This window comes from Protomyctophum parallelum (assembly GCF_964188405.1).
Source record: "Protomyctophum parallelum genome assembly, chromosome: 9".
Lineage (NCBI taxonomy): Eukaryota > Metazoa > Chordata > Actinopteri > Myctophiformes > Myctophidae > Protomyctophum > Protomyctophum parallelum.
In genome coordinates this window covers 30,538,601-30,561,522 of record NC_139706.1, presented here as the reverse complement: position 1 = coordinate 30,561,522, position 22,922 = coordinate 30,538,601, and the positions used below count along the sequence as shown (strand labels likewise).

Here is a 22,922-nt window from a genome sequence, read left to right as displayed (position 1 = left end):
AGTATTGCAAAGACGATATTCGTTTTGTCATATGCTTTTATTAAAGTATTAAGTTTACAGGACAACTATTGACAAATCAAGTATGGTGAAAGAAAGCACCACATGTGTGTTGTGGAAGATGGAGTGCTGCTCTTCTTGGGTCACACCAGCGTAGATTGTTCGTTGAGGGAAGGCCCAGAACTTCAGCCAGCTTACAGACTGTTGTTGCCGGGATATTTAACAGCCAACACCAGTCTGATAAGCTAGCTGACAGGACGGGAGAGCAGAGTCCACATGCACACTACTGACGAGGAGTGATGGACCAGATTCGTTTTGAGTATGCCATGTGTCGTCCATATACACAAACTAGCTACTAGGTGGCATCACAGGAAGAGGCAGATATTCTAGATACTCAATACATGGACTGAATGAGCACAGCAGGTACAGAAAACACATTCCACTATTAAATATAAAAACAACCCTGTAATCACATGTCTGATTGCATTTATACACTTCCTCCCCCACATGGCGAGTTTGTTTGAGAAGAAATACTATAATAGTAATGACAATCCATCCACAACATGGTAGTTCTACAACTCTTGACTTACCTCACAGATGATATGGTCATCTAAGAATATCATGCATTCTCTCAACTCTTGGATGTTTACAGAATTGAAAAACTAAAACGTTTCTGTAAGAGCTGCAATAAAGCTGTCCGTGACGAACACTTCGGGTCAAGTCTCTACAATCTTCTACAATGGAAAACCAAAGCGAAAAGATGACAAACTCAGGAGTGCAATGATTTAGGTATTTTATATACGATCTCATCAAGACTTAAACTAAATCTACAGAATAGAAATGGGACTTAGTGTATAATGTTACACTAGAAATTATATCACTGTCTTTCTTTTGGTTCAAGTTCAGTTCTACCCAGGCATTTGAATAGAAATAGATGTGCGCATACTGTCCAAAACATATTAGATAAAGATATTTACAGGATGTGCAAACCATCAATACCTTGATCCAACTTGATATTGCTTTTGCCTTTTCAAAAATGCATGGTAAATCCCACAAACAAAAGGACAAAGGCATGACGGAAATTAAACCCCCGAACAAACGAGAAATATTATTCAAAAACACTGTTACACAAACAAGTCAGGCTCCATGTTCCATCCAAACACGCATACCATTAGAAAAATTAAATACAAATCAAGTCTAACAATTAAGAACTGTGTTCAATGGAAGTCCTCCATCTTGCATAAGGCATAGCAGCTCATGGGCACGGCCTGCAGCAGTAACCAACCAGCTGCTGCTTCAACTTCTGAGGTCTATGAAAGGGTTAAGCCTTCATCATAGTAACATTTTTAGATCAGCAGGAAAAGCTCACGCTATACAGAGAAAGATGACGGAGGGAAGAACTACAAACTAGCCTGAAGTAGGGCAAATCGAGCAAAAGAAATTAAAGAAACGTACATACATCCTCAAAAAGCACACACGCAAAACAATAGCGTATGGTTTTCAGTGTTGCGGGCTCTTTTTAAGAATGGATGAGGGGTGAGGTTTGTTGTTAAGATTGTAAGTCAGTGGCTGTGGCTGAGTGACGGGCCCATCTCAGCAGCGACAAGAACACAGTCAAGTTGGTTGGTTAGACCGCTTGGGGTCTTACCACCATCACTTGGTTTTGGTTTTCTCCTCCGAGTGAATCTGCTGCTGAAGCCGCTTGGCGTAGCTCTGGGCCATGGAGTTAACAATGGAGCAGACAAAGTAGCAGACCATAACCAGCACCACCTTCTCAAACACCCATGAGAGCCAGTTCTCACTCTAGAAAACACAAAAGGAAACATGGTTTGATGGTGTATGCTACTAACAGCATTGACAAAGGACCTCATAATTACTGATGTTTTTTAAGAGAGATGTATGGTGCCCCTGAGTGGCCATGGGAAGAAATATAGATTTGTTCAAACAAGATAACTCGATTGATGAGATAATATCTTGTAAAAACAAGATAATTTATTTTTCTTCCGATGGCCACTCAGGGGCTCCGTAGATATGTACATATTAAGTATATACAATGTGTGCACACACATAGAGCCACAGCTGTATTGTACGTGCATGTGACAATACAAATCTTCAACTTATATAGCAATAAAGCTTTTTTTAAACATCGCCACTGAGGCTGTGAAACTTTATTTTATTATTATTATTATTATTTAAATTGCTGACCGGTGGTATCAATGAATGAAAATCTGTTAGATAATGACATACTATGAATTTTATCCCTATGGCATATGGTGTTAACTAATTTATGTACTCTTATCAGTTAAGTATCAACACCCAGCTATGAAACACTTTCAAAATGCATATAGAAGGCCATTTTTCTTAATTCCAGATAAGTTCAGAAGAGGAGTTTTGTTGAGTATGTATTTTTCTTACCGCTGGTGTGCCTTCACCGGCATGATGCAGCTTGTTCCTTTGTGCCTCCAGGTACTGGCTGAAGGGCTTCTGGAGGGATGGTCCTATCCTGGGGACAGACCTGATGCCACATCCCCATGGACATGAGAGAGAGAGAGAGAGAGAGAGAGAGAGAGAGAGAGACACACACACACACACACACACACACACACACACACACACACACACACACACACACACACACACACACACACACAAAGAAAGAAAGGGAATGTTAGTTCACTACTTCACTTACTTTTAAATGTTCTGAAGTCTTCCTGTGATAAAGGGCAGAAAGAGAAGTCTTAGACCCTTCCTTCTCCTTAGTTCCTGTGAGGGAAAACTAAAAGACCACTGCCAGTGCTCCTTCAAAGTCCTCTGGGCACACAGTAACATCAGCTAGGCTCCCTGTTACAGCAGGCCTCCATCTCTCCCTCTCTGCCTTGTCAGAAGCAAGGCAGAAGAGTGGACTGAAGCAGAACCTCCACAGCTTTGCCTTTATACCCCTCAGGTCTCTATAGGAGCTTGTGTCAGCCTCTTCAACGAGGAAGTGAGTCGACATGATGTCATTGCCTTTACCACCATTGCTACGTATGAGTGGAAAGCCATCCAATGAGGGCGGGCCCATGCCCCTATAAGGCAAGGAGGATTAACTCACTAGGGGGCCAATCATAATGCATACAATGTCGGCAATGGAGTTATTCACTGTTCACCCATGTCATGGATAGGGGATGATAATACAGGTCTGCCATTTAGATTTAACATCGGTACAGTTTGAGATAATTGACACAACAAAAACATGAATGCATCTTTAAAATACAGGTATAATGTACTTTTTCTTCATTTGCCATAATGCTATATCATGGAGGCTATACAAAGCTACTACATGTCTCAGACACAGCCGTCTTCTAAATAAAATTCCCAGCTCAGGATATAAACAATTATTTTAAACATGACTAGACGGAGAAGAAAATGGGTCAATTTGTTAACACACTTAAAGCTACAGTAATAGACCAGGGTACTAAGCTAGTTGACTGACTCACCATAACTATCTTTCAGACATACACAATTGACACTTATACACACACAAACAAAACCCAACTCAGCATTTGTGCATCATCACATAATGAGTCATCCAGGATAAGTCATACACCGTTCAAAACTGCTCGTTTCCATGAAATACTCATGTTCTGTTCCATGACTTCCAATGACTGATGCCTGATGGCGAGTCCCCAGTTCAATTCCCAGGCTGGGTCTGGGACCCCCCCCCCCCCCCATACATAAAGAACACCACAAAAAACTCCTCATCAATCACAAATAAAATAAAAACAAGAACCAAAGGGAAAAAGGCAAAGAATATAGAGAGAAGAGACACATCTACTGTATAGATATTAAATCATTTGAGTCTAGAGCCAGACTGAAATAACTACAGTCAACCTATAATATCTCTGACGGTAGGAACGTTTCCATATAATCCTAATACGGTTGCCAAAACCTCAAAAAGGTTGTCATGCCCATTTCTCAGAAGATAAGTAATATTCTCAAGAGTAATACACAATACACATTAATTTCTGAGAACCATCTTGAAATGAGTCAGATTTCCATGTTGGTGCAAGACTAACTCCAAGTGCCAGGTCTCTCAGTCTCTCAGAATTTGTACTAATAGTAGTGAAATTGCCTAGGTAAACTTAACATTACATTTGGTACATTTCAAATGAAAGCACATCTCAATACAAAAACTGTTACTGTGGACGACACCATGATTAAGCATTACATTTTCTTACAACAGGGTCCACCATTTTCAATTCATCAGAACATTTAGAGACGTACAAATAAAATCCAAAATGCAATCAGGAAAATCAGGAAAGAACTCAGAGGATACAGGATAAACTAGAAATGAACTCTGTCGAGGTGCCAACTTGCGCAAGCAGAGCACGCCATGAGGTGCGCTCACCACTGCTGGTACGACTGCTGCTCTGAGTCCTAAAGCTCTCTGCTGCTGTCTAGGTTTGAAATAAGCAGTGGTCAGTGGTCCCTCATTGCCCGGTGGAGTACATCGACATACACACATACCCAGCCGATTCATACCCCTTTGACCTAACCAATTTTGAAACGTACTTTAGTTACGTCATCAATAACATACTTGGTCCCTGATTGGCCGAGCGATGCCACCGACATACATACTTGGTCCCAGATTGGTCGAGCGACGCCACCGACATATATACATACATACTTGATTACTTGGTCCCTGATTGGCCAAGTGACTCCACTGACATACGTACTTGCACGCTCTTCCTGCGCAAGTAACAAGTGAATGAGCAGACATTTGAACTGGACAGGAGCTGATACATGATCTTTGTGTTTTTACTGATCATTACTATTCAAATAAATAGATAAGTCAATAACTAACCAACCATCCATTTTCAAAATGCTTATTTAAAGTCAGTTCCAGCAGGGGACACCAGAATTCCCTTTCCCCAGTCACATCAGCCAGCTCTGACTGGGCAATCCCGAGGTGTTGGCCAGCGTGAATATCTAATCCCTCCACCTGATTCTTGTTCTGCCCACGTGTCCTCTCGCAGCTGGGCGTGTATGGAAAACATTCCTAGATGCCCCAACTACCTCAACTGGCTCCTTACTATGCAAAGGAGTGGTAGCTATACTCACTTTGGGGACTCTCTTTCCCTACCTGGAGTGGGAAATCCACCAGTTTCCTGCTGAGAACCATGGCCTCAGATTTAGAAATCCTAATCCAGAATAACTAATATTATTTTACCAAATAATATATTTGATAAAATATTAGTTTCTTAAAATGCATACAGTTCTTGTTTTTCTAGTAACAATCGACTCTCGCTACTTGTGAAAAATGATGTTGGACATTGTTACTTAAAGTACAGTTAGATTTCCAAATTTTCCTGGCCATGGATTTTTCCTCACGCTTCGCGTGATCATAGAGCCTGGAGTGCATTGCGTGACAGTTTATTTAGCTTAAGTATCATCCTGCTATAATTGTATTTCCTGCTGCCTTTGGTAGATTCTGTCTCAGTCTAAGCTGAATTGGGTGAGTCAGATCACAACACAGCCTGTTCTGATAGGACCCCACACACTTGACCACAAATACTGCGGAGATGGGTTTGCGTGTGAGGAAAGGAAATACCCTTTGTGGGAAATGCAAAACACAGACACGCATACTATAAGAGCATTCACATCACAAGGAAATGATCAACAATCAGTGGTCAAAAAACCATCACTAAATTGTTTTCAAATGTAAACTCCCCCAACCCCCCCCCCCCCCCCCCCCCCTCATAAAAAGAAAGGAAAAACTAACAAATCACCTTCACCCATTCTCTGCTGCATACAAACATACAGTACTTACCCCATAAGTGACACCATCTGCTCCACTATGTGCTTGCTGAAGGTAATGATAACAAAAAGTTTCTGTGGGAAGTCAATGAGAGACCAGGGTGATTAATCAGCTTTGAAGTTATCATAACTTTCATGCGCGCACACACACGCGCACATACACACACGCGCACACACACACACACACACACACACACACACACACACACACACACACACACACACACACACACAATAGGGATGCCAGGTTGAAAGTGATACATAATATCACTTTATAGTATATAATAATTGTATATATTGTACGTGCAGTTAATATATTAAAATTAAAAATAATAATAATTCATCATTTTTGTATAGATGTATATATACCAGTAATTACTAATCGTGTGCAGCTGTCATATAGGTGTCTCAAGGCACACCTGGAACTTGTCTCACGGTTTGTGAACCACTGACCTCCCACCCCACATAATACACAAGTCTCTTTGGCTGATGAATCATAAAGATAGACTGAAGAACAGGGAAGGCTCAGACATAACTCTATGGCAGCCTTGGCAGGGGGTTGAGACCTGCAGGGAGCTTTACATGGTTCACAGGGCGCTGAGGCAGGGGGGTCACAAACCACAACACTAAACTCCTGTCCTGAAACTGATCAGCTTTAAAATGGCATGACCAACCCCCCACCCCCCAAGGACCGGACACCGTCAGACAGGATATGATACGTGATTGTCCGAGAGGGGTTAGGGTACAACAAATACCGCCTTTCTCACACTGCTGTGGACTCTCATCAGACTATAGTCTGTTCCATTTCCTCCTTTCAAGTCCACTCTGCATCCTCCTGAACAGGCAGCCCTGCAGGCTTTGTTTGTCAGTAAGGCTACTTGGTGAGGTCACTAGCTGGTACCATTGAGGGGATGGATAGGTCTGGTGGGTTCTAGGCTGGCGGAGTCACTGATAGACTCCCAGACAGCCTCTCGCCGTCTTGACTCATATTAGTCACTGTGTGGCAGACTCAACAATACACTTGGTAATTAAAGAGTTTTTCTGATCTTGTAGATTTGAGAGGGGAAGAAGAAATGTCATGGTTCTCGTTAAAATACTTCTTAAAGAGTCTCCTCTCCTTTCATCTGGTGTGCCTTCATATGGTCTGGATGCATCCCAAAACTCAACTGGAACAGTGCGCTACCAGAAATAGTTTACCAAAAGTGTGCATTTAGGAGTTTCTGAGAGGCACCCATGAGACCAAGTATTTATGGTTGATTTTAAGACATCCCACGCATAGTAGTCTAGTGCATGGATGTTTCTCAACCAGTGGTGCTTGGTTCAGGGCATATACAGTATACGGGTGGTCCATGGGAACCACCCTCAAAATAGGTTGAGAAACACTGGTCAATAGGTATATACCGCTATCGGTACAGTATGTACATGTCATTTTGTTCCCTACACTTTTAAGCAACTTTGCTAGTGATACAACTAGGTATGGGGAATTGTTAAACACATTTTCTTTTCAATTAATTTCAATACTGGTTCCAGCATTTTCTGCTTTATGAACTTTATTTTTACAGGCCAGAAGGAGAGATGGGAATGACATGCACCGCCGGTTATGATTCAAACATGGGCCAGCTGCGGTTAGGATGTATCCTTCACGGGGGACAGGCTCTACCAGGGCGAGAAGTTAACCTAAACATACTGTTCTGCACAATAAAAACGTTCCCACTAATTAGAAAAACACTCTCTTGTCAACTCTCATGCTTTAAAAATGTTACATTTATACCATTACCAAAAACATGTACACATCTAAAAAGACAGAAGGTGTACTAGTAGAAGGATCTATGTACCTGTATGTGCATCTTAATGATGGCTTTGCCAATCAGTGTAGCTCCAAAGAAGGTCCAGAAGGGGACCATGAAATGACCACAGGTGATCCCAGCCAGGTCAAACAAAGGGTTGGGGATCTAGAAAAAAGGAAAAAATAAAAACAGACAATGTAACCAAATAATAAACAGCCTAAACCCAGCCTATTGGTAAACAAATTAAAATGTCCATATCATCACTGTCGGGCAGAAACCTTCTATCTGTATATTTTCTTTTTTAGTTTAGTTTTTACCCCATAAATTGATGCACTATTTATACTTTGTCATATGGTAGTGTCACTATGGTAGCTACATTGGATTAATTGGAACACACTTTTTTCTGAAAGTACATGGACATACTAGGTTTCTGCCTGACAATTACGATATGCAACCACTGAATTATTGCATACGAGAAATAACATATATAACAAAAGGCAATGATGTTGTAATTAATTCAATTAATAATAATAAATAATAATAATAAAACATATGAATATTTTAGTCTCGGTCAAAAAAGAAAAGAAGACTTACTGAAGCACAAGCCAGGATCCCAAAGAATCCGACTTTCTGTACCATATTTTGGACCCCCACCTTTGCTCTAGAGACAAAGTCCTGCAAAGGGAATTCAATTCATATTTTACAATCATGAACAAAAAGTCCAATCACCCCGAATTTGAATCAGATGTCGAGAGCTAAAAGCAATTCAATTTTCATTCATAGGGGGTGCCGCAAATGCAAAAAGTGCAGAGATTAAAATAAGGTGCATTTTGCATCCCAAAACGCAGTTTATAGTTCAGGGACACAATAAAACAACGACCTCTGCATCCACGGGATGCACTACTGTACTGTTTTTTATTCTATTTTATTTTGCTAGCTTTAGTTATAATAATCATTTCTTCTTCTGTTTTCTACATGAATATAAGCACATAACCATATCAAAATGAAATTGGAGTTAAATGCTGCAATTTGTAAAAATGACAAAATATGACTCCTCGCGTCGTTGAAGTGGGACTCATAAAATGTCCCTGGGACTCATCTAAAAGACCACCCCTGCATCCCGGGACTCATTACATTGAAAACCTATTTACATCTCTGAAAGTGTAACCGTTTGTTGCAGAAAAATAAAAAATCCCCTCCAAATTACTTGATACACATGATCACAGGGGTGACGTGACATTGTAATTGGGTAGCAAAAGTACTAGTCATTTGTACTTGAATTGAAAATGAAATGGTCCTATAGCCTGTATGCTCTTTAAAAACCATTAAACCCTTAATGTGTATGTGCAATATAAATGTTGCAAGGTTGAGGAATGGGACGAATATATTGGCACTCGTGGATTGGATGAGTCCATCGCCATTTTAGGCAGTTTTCTCCGCACTTAAAAAAAAGCTAAATAATACAACCTTCGAATGTAGCCCAATTAACCTGTACATGTACAGTGAAGAAAAATGTGAGCAAAGTGCAAAACAATTTGCGCCAGCAAACTCGTAACAGCCGCCGGTGGAAACCCCCTCGTCCCCTTGTAATGGTATGCCCCATCGCCCCAGCAGCATTGGGGAAGTTACTGTACATGCTGTTTCCGTCTGTCACTCCGGAGCTTGTAGATCTGCCTTTTTTGAGACCCGTGACGCGCTGTGAGCTGTTCTCACTTTGGTTTTATAGCACGAATATATCGTCCATCTGCGGTTTTGGGGCAGACGTTGGGTGATAGCGAGAGTTATAAAGAGCTTTGTGGTTCAATAACTGTCTAACATCTAATTGTAATTTCAGTTCCTTATTATTTTGGCTGCATTACAAGTGAACACTCTTTGGCACTGGAGTGTTGAGATCTTTTGATCTCATCTCCACACCCGTGGGGTGGTGGAATGTCTGTGGTTTTCATGGTGAAGATCACAGACCATGCAGGAGGTCAGGCAATAGGCAAAGCCCCAAACGTATCATCTCTCCAGTCTTCACTTTGGCAACCATTTTAGAGTTAATTTTAATCATTTCAGTCTTGTGACGAACTGTACTCTTGCATTGAACTACAATTTAGAGGTAGAGATTTAGATGAATACAAATAACATTAAATTGGGCCTCACATTTAACCAGCAGTAATATTGAAGTGATGGACACAATAATTATCAATAAATACATTGATGAAATACACAATTCTGAATGGCATTCTGAATAATGACCATTCCTACTTTTACTGAAGTCAAAGATTACTTCTTAAAAAGAGTACTTCCTGCACCACTGGTGACGACACAAATGCTCACTGTTTGTACATAATCTATTCACTTAAGTTTAACCTTTTTCTAGTCCAAATGTCTACTTTATGAGACATCCATTTCAGCCATGATATCCTCTTCTAGAAAATGCCCCTTTTGTCATTCCCAAATTCAATATCCTGGAGAAATTTTTTGATCTACGTCAAAAGGATGCAATTTTTAGGGTCAAGCATTCCCTATTAAACACGTCTGCTGATATCTGAATAAACATCACAGCGTGAGTGTCTGGTGACATGTCATGATGTCAGACAAGAATTTTTCACGTTGTGGTCATGGCAAATCTTTTTAGTCTAGGCATTTGTTTGAATCTCATGATATAAGATCTTTTTTTGTGTAAAAAAGGAAGAAAAGAAAACATCATTATTAAAATAATAATATCCAGAGATAGTTTTATATTTATAGTGTTAACAGTTTGTAGTCTTAAAACCCATAGGAATTCCTATTTATGCTAAGTCGAAAGGCTCTCATGTTGACATAGATTACATGCATTAATCTCTCAACTGTTGACTTTTGAAGCTCTTATGTGTTTTTTATATTAACCACTTAAACCCTATATACTCTCCAAAGGGTCTATACTACTTGGTCCCTTCCTTTTTTCCCTCTACACCAAATCTCTTTGCCGAAAATAGCACATCTAGCATGAAGATCTATTTTCACCAAATGAAAAAGGAGAACGAATTAAATGAATGAAAAGGAACGCTAGGGTTCGTGTTGTTTTTGGCGTGGTTCAAAAAGGGGAAAATGCATAGGAAAAAAGGTTGAGATAATTTTGATAAACAAAATGTTTGAATATCATTAGTCCTTAGAGCTTATCTTCTTACATTATCTAGCCCAAATCAAATGCAGAAATGCCACTGGAAATATGGAAACCCATGGTGTAGGTAACTTGTGGGTTATCCTACACAAACATAATCAAGGTAAAACTCCTATTGATTTATAGATTTCTCTTTAACTGTGTATGTCTGCAGGTCATAACCCCAAAACCGTTTTTCTTAACTTATGCCATTTTTGTCAAGAAATGCATCAATTGACTTTTGCCGTTTTTGCCAAGAAATGTACAATTGAAGAAAACAGTTCTATAACCGTTGACATCAACGTAATGGTCTTGTGACATGTTATGTTCCATGAGCTTTGTTAGCTTATGCATACTTTGTTGGCTTATGCATATCTGACACAAGCTCCAAGATAACCCTGAAGAAAACAATTATACATTATGCATCTTGAAGACATCCTCATGATCAAAGTCATGTGACCTCCTGGGGTTCTTCAGATGAGAACCGGTGAGGTGACAGTTTATGTTTATTGAAGGATCCCCATTAGAGACACATGACTGAGCCTCTAGTCTTCCTGGGGTCTGTAGTAGGTGATCAAGACAACTTAAGAAGAGTATCTCAGATTTCCATCGTGCTGACTCAGCATCTGATCTCAGCAGTTGCCAGTCATGTGAGCACAGTCCCTGACAACTACACCGTCTGTCCTTCAAATTAGAGACCGGTGAAAAGTAAGACAGAGGGAGGGAAGGAGGGATAACAAGGCCTGAGGGATGATTAAAGGGGGAGTTGTGCTGAGGGTGACTCACCCCCTCAATACACACATTTACTGGAACTGTAAGGAGGGAGGGGCTTTCACTGAACTCACGTGAGCTATTGGGGCCAATCGACAGACTCAAGCTGTGGACAATGTTGACAATGGGTCTATGGACATGGGCATCGGTGCTTTGTTTGGAGTTTGACTAAACCAAACAACAGAATATAGTATGGGGTGCCAGGGGTGGGCATTAACAGTATAAACTAGAAAAAGTGCCCTTCTGGGCACAGGTCTCCACCAGGATAGGAATGTAGGACATTGCAGCTTGCCTTCATCTGGTGGTTGGATAAAAGGGCAACAAAAGTAAACTAGTGGGAATGTGCGTGCACAATTTCACGGAAATCACGCGATGTGTTCAGGATTTGCAGCATTTTGTTTGAAACTGAGCACTCCTGTGAACTTTGGAAGCCAATCTTAACCAATCAGGATGGAGTCTGAGAAATCTGAAAGACCCATTTCGTTGAATGGCTCTAGAGAGACTGTGTACCAATTTGCGCGATGTTTGGACAAAATCTGTAGGTGTACTGTGCAAAAACTTGTTTTGCACAAAGCGGCCTCCTGGTGGCGCTATAACAGGCCGTTCTGGAAATTTTGGAGCAGAGGTCATTGTTGGCATCCAGGGAGTGTGTGTGCAAAATTTGGCATCGACCGGGTTAACGGTGCCGGAGATTAGCTGCTCACGGACACACACACGGACGGACGGACACACGGACGGACAGACGGAGTGCAAAACATACTCTCCCCCCATGCCTTCAGCCTGGTGGAGACAACAACTATGCTAACACAAAGTTAAGGTCAAAACATTATCTTAGGTGCCTGTGACACGGCTAGTGGTAGAGATGCTCAAAACTAGATTTGTCCCCATGGCCACCTAGCCCTGGACCAGAGCTATGCTGCTACCTACTTCAGAGACCACCCTGAGCTCCACCCAGCAAGCACGGTCAGGAACTGGACGAATTAGTGACGTCTTGATTGGGGCCAAATCAAGTCAAACCAAGACTAGTCAGATCTGGCCCAGAATATCACCTGATTTCAACCAACATCAATTCTGCCCACTAAGACGAATGTCCCTGGATGAATCAGAAAGAGTCAGATCGTGGCCAGATCAACTTAAGTCATATCATAACTAGTCAGATCTGGCCCAGAATAAGCTACGTCCTGGAAATGACGTAAAGATCATCCCCATATGGGCTGTGATCTGGCCTAGTCCTGAACATCACTGGAGTAATCGGATGACGTCATCATAACATCATCATGGCTCATTGGCTTGCTGGGCAGTGTCGAAGACCCTTATGTATATTGTAAAATATGCATTTCACACAACATGACATGAAAGACAATGGAGATGACGTGACAGTGGAGATGGCGTCTTGACATGCAGCAGAGATCGACTTTATAGTTGAAGGTGAATCAATGGCTTTGTTGAGTCAGAGAAAATATTCTACATGTAATTATTAATTCCATAGTGAACATCTGCAGACATATCTCATGGGCCACGTTTATCATTATTACGTTTATTATACAACTGTGTGGGTGCAAACAGACTATTTATTATTAAACTGACGATGATTTATATCTGTCGCATCTACAAGCTCGCAGGCTGCAGATCAGCTATTTTCGGAGAAGAGATTTATAGATATCATGTGCAAATAAAATAAAATAGCTGCGATACTTCTAAGTGGTTATGGTGAAATAAACCATTAGCACTTCATGAACAAATGCACAAACAATATTAAAGGCTTTCCTTTACAGGTCAAACAACACCATTCATTCACATACAATATACACATAAGCAATTAATACCAGTTTTGGAGGTGGAAAGCCTGGTGACGTGAGGTTAGTTTGGAGGGGGCGAGGGGACTTTGGTGTCACTGTTTCAGCAAATAGGCGGCATTCGCTGTACACATGACGACAAAGTAGCGTCTCCGAAGTTTGGCCACTCTAGGAGCTGGTTTCAAAATGAACTGGTCCTCTAAAACGCTGTCTCCGCGTGGCAGAAAGGGCAGATCGGCTAAGTACTTGTGCGAGTAATGCAGAATACGTCCTCATCTGGACAGCACCTCAGTTTGCAACTAGCTTCTCTTTTGTAACACTCACACCAAGTTACACCACAGACCCAAACACAAGGATACAGAGTATTGGTAATCCACTCTAACCACTTGCCTACCACAATTATCAAATGCTTCCGGTCATACAGTCTGAAGCACGGAAGCTCTTATCATGATCAAGTGATAAATCGGATGTGAAGCCTCCTCCCAACTTCCGTTTCGTCTTTACGGTCACAAAAATGTATCCCAATAAAAACCATCCAAGCAGTTTGCTTGGAAAACAAACAATAAAATATAAAAAAATATTTTCTTCAACAGACAAACTTCCTCACTCAGATTTCAAGAGGTGTAGTTGTCTGGTGAAATAGTTGTCTGGCTACACGAGACAACTCTAATATTAACCCGTCTGAACCAGAGGAAATACATGTTTCAGAACATGTAAGCTACCTCATCAGTGTGTTTCCTCAAAACAATATTGACAACTAGTCTACTTTTTATTATAGTGTAATGGATGATGGAAGGGACCTTCATCTGAGAAAATATCCTTCACTTCATGTTAGTGGCTATTTGTTCTTAAAGTGTCAATATTTAATTAGAATATAGCATTGACTGTACAACTTCCCCACGTTTTCTGATTGACCTGTATATCTAAATATACCTAAGCATTCCCTCAGAATCTCAAAGTTGCCAGGATTGCCATGGAAGCTCATATACAGTATGTATGTATGAATGAATGAATGAATGAATGAATGAATGAATGAATGAATGAATGAATGAAAGAATATGTTGGTGACTCTGACCTGTGCACCCTCAGTCTGTTCCAGCATCTCCTCAAACTCCTCATAGTCCTCATCCTCCGGATCAGTACCTGACTGGCGAGCAGCCCTAGCCATGAAGTATGGAGGCAGCTCCCCGATGGCTGTGCCAGCACCCTACACACGCACGCACGCACACACACACACACACACACACACACACACGCACGCACGCAGGCACACACAATATCATTATTCGGCTCCCTCTTTTCACTGAAAATGGGCAACCTACAACCTCACAACACAACGTGATGCTTTGTGAGCTTGTCTATCTGCCATTTTCAGAAATGTTTCACCAAATGTTTACCCATTATAAAATGGCCAGAATATTGACACAGGGGTTCTAACTTCTAACCAATGTGGATCAGTATTGTTCAGGTTGCACATGCACAGTTCATGGTGCATGTATGAATCCAAAGTTATATTGTAATCACACAGTCATTCTCTTCAAAAAAAAGGGGAAAAAAGAAAGAAAGAAAATAAAATCTGCATACAGGAAATTATCCATTTATATAAAAACATTTAATGTTTTCATTCAACACATGCAGGTAACGTAGATAAAGTAGAATTTCTGTCTGCAAATTGAAGGGCTGAGCTCAAAAACGTGGCACCTGTGTGATCCGTTTGTGAATGATTACTGTAGGCCTTTTCCTATACTTACTTAACAAAATTTGCAAAATGAACCTAGGCTTATAATATGAATGCCGCTTAACTAGCAGGAGAGAAGAGACTCACCAGAAACTGCACAGAAGATAACATTTTGTTCATAAACCGCACGTTTTGTTAGTAATATTAACTAAAGACTGGACAGAAGCAACGCCGTTAGCCTTTTCTCTTTTTTAGTTCTACTCACCCACATACAGGCTTCCAGGCGGACCTTAGACATGATGGACCAGAGCGTGATGCTCTCTGACCCTGCAATCTGGGGACAGGTGATCTGGTCTGGGTATGGTGGCTCAGGGAAGTCTGTGGAGCCACATTCATAAGCTGCCAGGGTCACTGATGCTATATGAGGACCCTGTACGAAGGAAGGACAGGAAGACGACTTATAATTATATATTTTATTATACATCTTTTTTATTCTGTTTTTGACTCTATCTTTTCGTATCTAAACACAGAAACAAACACTCATACTGTACGTGCAAACAGACAGTGCTTCATACTGGATATGTTGTTTGGCTGACTGGGAGCAGACATTTACCAAATACAAAACCTTTTCCGGTGGCCCCAAGACGGGAGTGTCAGCTAAACGTAGAAAATGTGTATAATGTGTATATAGACAGTCATGTTTTATGTGTCACTGCTGCATGTATAGACACATTTCTACACCATTACGGTTAATCATGTAAAAGTCACTAACTGTTCAGAGGACCCCCCTTTCACATATTCTCCACTGATGCATGAGCACACACACACACACACACACACACACACACACACACACACACACACACACACACACACACACACACACACACACACACACACACACACACACACACACACACACCTAGTTGAATCACCTAGCCCCCTTTGACAGGTCGGTATGCAATACCATTCATCAGGCTGGTTAGGCTCAGCCACCTGGCCTAGGTAACAGTAGGCTCACCTGAAACCATAGCACAGCAACTCTATTATGCCTCCTTACAGTGATAGGCTAGGCAACACTGAGACACTGTAGACAGACAACTCACAATTAGTCAGTGTTGATTACCGCTACCCTGCCAGAGTCATTCTCCACTGGGGTTTGAATAAAAAGACACAGGGAAGCCTGTTTACACAATGCAGGCCTCTTTCACCACAGACGGGCCTTCCATTAAAGATTCACACACATTTCACCATACTGTCATGAGTCAGCTGTAACAAGACTAGACTAAACCCTTGTTTCGTTACTTGAAACCATATTCTGATCCACTCATCAGATAGAGGGTGTACGGGGACAGCAGTGACCGGCTTTGTTTGATGAAGCCAAGAGAGTTGCTTCTTAGTACTTCAAATTGTCCAGGATACTTTACACTTTATTGCTCACTGCCTGGAAGAATTCAATGTTAAACAAATTCACTCTTCTTACTAGCCAAAGAGACTGACTGAAGTGGATAAAACCCCCACAGTAAACATCTATCAGTGTTTGCTAATGGAAAATATTCCCGAATCCTTTCCCATACGACATGCATTTTAATCTACATTGTATATAAGAATGATCTGTATAAAATGATGATTAATCATACGATTGTGCGTGTGTGTTTGTGCGTACACTCCCCGCCAAGAGCAGAATGATCTCATCTACTTTATATGGGGTTATCTATTCATTCTTGAACCCTGATCTTAAGCCAGAGAATAACTCTTCCAGGGGGACATTTGTGGTTTGTGGCCCTTTGGTATCAATTAGGGGAGTTTCCTGACCATTGTTGATCTCATCCCCGAGCCGGTGGGTACCACCATGTTCTATAAACGTTAACATACCTCATACATTCTTAAAATATTGGGGGGGATTACACTCATTCCAATCCTCACAAGTTTTAAGGCCTCTCAGCTTCAAGTCTCACTTTCAAGTTATTCTAAAATGGCATTTTACTGACAGTCTGGAACACATCATTATGGTTGTGAGAAAACTGCAATAGGTCAGCAGCAGCTGAAATCTATGTGAAGCCACAACTTGACAAGTTATGTTACATAGCCACTTTAAAAGTACACAAAATTCAAATAAATAAATTGGTTGATAACCTTTTAAAAGCGCTAACATGTTGCATTTGCAAGGGGGTGGGGAAAAAAAGCCTTTTTGGGATGTGGTTCCACAGACAAAATTATTTAAACCCAGCCTCAGACATAAAACTAGTTCTGAAATGAAAATAATGTAGCTTTACGGGAGGTGAGGTTGTTCCATATGGGGAGATGATGGCGCCATGTAATTGGAAAGAAACCTCCCGTGTGAGGTCACACCTACTGAAGATGGATGATGATGACACACACTATGACACACACACACAGGTTTGGCTGCAGACATTAGGCTGGACCCAGAAACTAGACAAGACAATGAATGGATCATCACCAGAAGGGGTCGGCAGAAACCTCCTGTCCTGGGTGAGGTCACAAGTCACAACTACTGAAGAGGCATGACTGACACACACACACACACACACACACACACACACACACACACACACACACACACACACACACACACACACACACACACACACACACACACACACACACACACACACACACACACACACACACACACACACACACACACACACACACACACACACACACACACACACACGCTTCTGAGACAAAACTTCATGGTGCCCCCCCTGCTCCTCCATCCATCACCACCACCAATTTCAAAATGGAAATAGCTGAGTCAGTGGAGAATTTAACATCTGCGTATGTTCTACGAAAAAAGGCCACATCTCCTCCCTAAATGTGGGCATGTGTGCAGAATCACTTCCCTTAGTTCCCTATCTTTCCCTTTCCTCAATTGCTCAGGTTCACCACAACCAAGACGAGTGTCACATCGCACTGTGACTCAACCACAAAGTCATTCTCAGATCGTTCACCAGGGAATACATGTCACTGAACTCTGAAATTTGTGGGCCACATCCATAGAGATGTGGCTGAAACAGATGGAAGGGCTTTAAGGTAGTAGGGCCCACTGTTCATGGCAACAGACACAGAGCATGGGGCCACCATGTGGTGGCTTTTAGAATAGGTACCTTATAGAGCCAGCTCACACAGACATGGAATACATTCAAGCCTTATTCATACTTGGTTACGCTCTGGTGTCGTAACTGATCTAAAGCTCATAATAACATGTCACACTGTGATGCGTTATGAGCATGTAGATCAGCTATTTTTACCCGTATGTGACGTGATGTGACACACACACACACACACACACACACACACACACACACACACACACACACACACACACACACACACACACACACACACACACACACACACACACACACACACAGCTAAGTATAACTCAGGCTTCAGATTTCATTTCAGTGCTGCACATTTGTATCATCTGTATAAATAAATGGACCACTCACTCATTTTGATGTAGCAGCACACAATGGCCAATATAATAGAAAACAATGGCCTAAAGTGTTTTTATTTTACCATTTATGTCCCAAAGGTCTGCAGACTAGCAATCATCTCATGCTTTGTTCATTTTGATCTTACCCTTACAATCTAACCATTCTACAGTCTGGTCATACTGTAGCAGAGAAAACTAAACATCCTCACCCTGCCCTATGTCATGTCCTCTTACCAGATAAAGCAGGAATGTGTGCAGGCCAGTGCCAAGGCCAACTGATGACAGGATGCCAAGGCCTACCCAGTAGGCACACCATAGAAACCTCTTCTCCAGGTAGCGGACATACTGCAGGAGAGGATCACATCATGCATGGAGGGAGGACAATGGATAGGGTTATTTCAATTTCACGAGTTAGTTTGATATTTAATTCACCGTTTCACATTCAATTTAATTCACATTTGACTTTTCAGATGATGTTTGCTCATTTTACTTTAGGTTTTAATCAAATATTAATAATATATATTAATAATAATTCATACGTTTTTGTTTTAGGGATATATATATATATATGCAGTATGTTTCTATTATCTATTATCTATTACCTTCTATTACTATTTATTATCTTAAGTACAATAAGGGTTTGTTGTACAAAGCTACACAGCTGTACACAGCTGAAAATGACATGCTTGTGCATTAGGGCTGCTGGGGTTGTGCAATAACAAGAAGTCATGTGTTTTTGTTTTATCTTGTACAGTATGTTTTGTGATATGATGCACTGATTGGTTGGCACTTTTAATTTCGTTGTACACGTTGCAATGACAAATAAAGATCTATCTATCTATCTATATATATATACATATATATACACACACTCACACACACGTCACACACACACACACACACACACACACACACACACACACACACACACACACACACACACACACACACACACACACACACACACACACACACACACACACGGCTAATGGTTGGCATCATTTTCGGGCACATGACCACTTGCTTTCAACCTAGCATGCCTAATGTTTCAAACATAAAGAAAATAGCATCTACCGTTATAAGCTCACAACACGTTGCATCACTAATGTTTCAAACATAGAGAAAAGAGAAAATAGCATCTACAGGTATAAGCTCACAACATGTTGCATCACGGCCCTATTTGTCCTATGACAAAGAACAATATCTAATTTAATAGTGGTTAAAAAAACCTAAGAAAGAATGAGTCAATATTTGAATATGAATAATCCTTAATAATCAAGGGCTAATATTATGACCTGGCCTTTCTTCAGGGAATGTTGTTTATCTGAGCAAACAATGACTTATCTTTCACCTTTAAACCTTAAGACAAACAGAGATGTGTAAATATTAACAAGGCTAAGAAAAACAAATGGGAAGAAGACATACGTCTTGGTGAGCTCCTTCAGTGTTATAGGTGACGGAGAAGACAGAACACACCAACAAGAAAAACAACACTGTGCCTCGGGTTCGCCACAATCTAGAAAGGAAATACATGGAAGACCTTATTAATTATGTGTCTGTAAATAGGTGGCCATCACAGAAAAACAATGTCAGAAAAGACTGTGGAAAAGAGGCAATATATGGAAAAAAAGGGTCATCCTCAAACAAATTGCAAAAAATAGCCACTTGCCCAAATGTGCTGACCTCATCACATTTGCCAAGACGACTATGGACGTTTTTAGCCCAAGGAGTGTTTTTCATGCAAAACTAATGCTTGGAATAGATTCAGAATCATGAAAACCCCTAGTTTGACACGTCACATGCTACTTAAAGCACAATGACATTTAGAAAATGTTGCCTTATAATAGGTTGTTAATGGTGGCCATCATTTACTGGCCATTTCTAAACTTTCCCCTCAGACAATTCCAGGCAACTTTTGTTATTCAGGATATATTGAAGATACAAAATCAGCTGAGTTTGTTTTTTTTGCAATTTGTTTGAGGTCAAATGACATTATTACTAAACCCACTAGAGGCATAACCACCTCTTCAACGGTTCAAGATCTTACTTTAAAGTCAACTCCTTTAACTTGACGAGGGTCTCTAGGAGGAAATAGTGTAGTGTGGTGACAGGCCTCTTCCACAAAACAAGAGACAAGCGCCCCTCCTTATCCTTCTGTCTCCTCTCTCTGGCTGCGGCATCTGGAGTACACACACATTCAGAATTGTCGTCACCCTGATTTAGTGTAATACTTACTTCTTCATTGTTGCTGGACATCATATCTTCAACAGATTGTTCAGTTGAGAATGTTAAATCCATGACACATAACAGAACCAGGTATGTTTCTGTCCAAGACAAGTCAATCCCATACCCAAGTCAATTCAAGGTAAAACAGAAAGTAAACCATATGTTTTTCCTTTACTTTAATGGCCTCCTCTGTAATCTAATGATAGGCAAGTTGTTATCAGTGATACTTGCCTTCACTGATAAGAACAACCATAGTGTTTTCTTAAAGGAACACTTCACTCACACTCAGGTTCGAACCCATCTTCTTATAATTGTTCCAATGCTCATTGTAAAATGATACAATTTCTGTCTATTCATTATGTCTCAGAAGAGGGCTGTGGAGTGTGGACAGTTCAGAAACGTACTTGCTTGAATTGGTAGGCAGGTTAGGTCATTTCAAACAAGATTTCAAACGTATTTTTTCCTTTTAGTAATTCATTCTATGTCAATATGCTAACTTCCCAGGAAGAGAAAGGCTGTAGTTTCCATAAGCTTGGAATCCCCGTCGATGACGTCATCTCATTAGTAGGCAGGCTTCTGAACTTTCCATAGCCCACCAATGGGACAGAGTGAGTAGATGGAAATTGTGACATCAGCATCGTATAATCTTATTATAATCACTAATGCTTATTATACCATTAATAAGCATTATTGAGGAGGACCAATTATACGCAGATTGGGCTGAAATTGGGTGTAGTGTAGTGTTCCTCACTGCATTGTGTTATTTAAAAACTATATATGTCTAGCTTTAGTTTGTCAAAACAAACCTGCAGCATTGCCATTCTGTCTGTCTTTAGCTCCCGCCCGTTGTTCACAATTTGCTCCATTTGCTGCCATGTCAACCAGCTTTTGGGTCAGGTAATCTAAGGACAGGATGAGATCATTAGTTATGTGGGGTTCAAGTCCAAACGATGTTTCCACTGCACTCCCCCCACTGTTGACTGTACTGTACTGTACACACATACATTATAGCATTCAGCATTGTTATCCAGAATTGACGGTACTGCCTTAGCCTGGCTAATAAGCCAGACCGAATCAGCCGTTGGCAAAAATAAATTGCCTGCCGGTGTTGTGTGATATTAGTCTGGCTTATTAGCCAGGCTAGTACTGCCTGGCGTGCCTGCCCCTGTTGCGTCGTAACAAAAACAGGAAGTCTCAAATTCTGATGTCTGTAGTAAAGACGGGACGTTAAACTTATACTCTACCAGTCTACTGTGAAACGCCTGTTTAAATATCTATTTATGTTTTCGTTTTATTTTTCTGACAGCCTGCCCTGTGTCAAATTTAAAACGGCAGCGGCGTTCCCATTCCAACCATGGCAGCAGTTCAGGAGCGCGCAGTGACAAGAATGAATCATTACAAAAAACACATGAATCATCTCATCATGGGCAAAATGATTACATTACATTATAGATGAAGCATAGACAGCTTAACGGGGTGTTTTAAAGGCAAGTAATGTGTGGTTTATGAGATGACAAATAAAATACAGTACAGTATAATCATCTTCCTCATCATGAGAACCACCGGGGTTAGCTTAGCCACGGTGCTAAATGAAAAGTCAAGTAGGACGGTTGACAGTGGGCAACAACAAAAAAATTCTTACAATTTAGAAGGCTTAAAATAGTTTAAAGACGTAGAAAATCCTCCTCTTTCACCGTTGTCATACAAAAAATAAGACAAGCCACTATAAACAGGCTATATTCCAAGGCTTGTTCAAATTAAATGGACAGTCATACCTTATCCTGTACTCCTCACCCGGAAACGAACTGTCACCACCAACAGTCTCTTAACAAAATAAAATTGATTATTCTTCAGCCATGTTACGTATTTATTAATTACTTTAGTCCAGTTTATTATATAACCTTATATGGCCAAGTATACAGGCGAAACTTAACTTTCCCCAGTTATTTATTTTAATTAACCAATTAATTTTTATGGTTTCACAATTGTACATTGTATTAACGATGTCTGAATTTCCCAGATAGCTTAAGCATCACTGTGTACATCATATAAATCAATAACTACGTACATTGTTTAGTTTTCATCAGTGTTCAAATGGGCACAAATGAAATGATACCTTTATTGGTCTTCAATTTCAACTTTTATTGTGAAACTGATAGAACAACGTAGACCCAGAAGTACATTATGGTCCAATCGGAGGTAGCCAAATTTACTTCACTATTGGAGCTGTCAGAAACTACTAGCCTGACTAGGCAGTGGTAACAAGTGAAGAAAGTGAGAA

General features: G+C 40.7%; 1 protein-coding gene across 2 annotated transcripts; it reads right to left on the bottom strand.

Moving 5' to 3' along the window:
* Positions 1-773: 773 nt before the first annotated feature.
* Positions 774-22,439, bottom strand: vmp1 (vacuole membrane protein 1). Of its 2 annotated transcripts, none has more exons than XM_083772604.1 (12): positions 22,417-22,439; positions 21,448-21,543; positions 20,463-20,595; positions 19,841-19,931; positions 18,650-18,760; positions 15,218-15,382; positions 14,350-14,481; positions 8,175-8,255; positions 7,629-7,745; positions 5,807-5,868; positions 2,413-2,512; positions 774-1,800 (listed from the first exon to the last, which is right to left on the bottom strand). In XM_083772604.1, exons 2-12 carry the CDS (start codon positions 21,515-21,517, stop codon positions 1,651-1,653), a joined length of 1,212 nt encoding a protein of 403 aa, XP_083628730.1. In that variant the 5' UTR covers positions 21,518-21,543; positions 22,417-22,439; the 3' UTR covers positions 774-1,650. The 2 variants fall into 2 exon arrangements, with proteins under 2 accessions (XP_083628730.1, XP_083628729.1); XM_083772603.1 differs by having other exon boundaries at positions 22,284-22,424.
* Positions 22,440-22,922: the final 483 nt, after the last annotated feature.

What these genes read in the sequence shown, in the direction of transcription:
- vmp1 (XM_083772604.1), bottom strand. Translation starts at nt 21,517, where the DNA reads ATGGCAGCAAATGGAGCAAATTGTGAACAACGGGCGGGAGCTAAAGAC. An exon ending in TCATTAAGATGCACATACAG is followed by an intron (nt 5,869 to 7,628) that starts GTACATAGATCC and finishes GACTTCCCACAG; the next exon opens with AAACTTTTTGTTATCATTAC. An exon ending in CCGGTGAAGGCACACCAGCG is followed by an intron (nt 1,801 to 2,412) that starts GTAAGAAAAATA and finishes TGTGTTTTCTAG; the next exon opens with AGTGAGAACTGGCTCTCATG.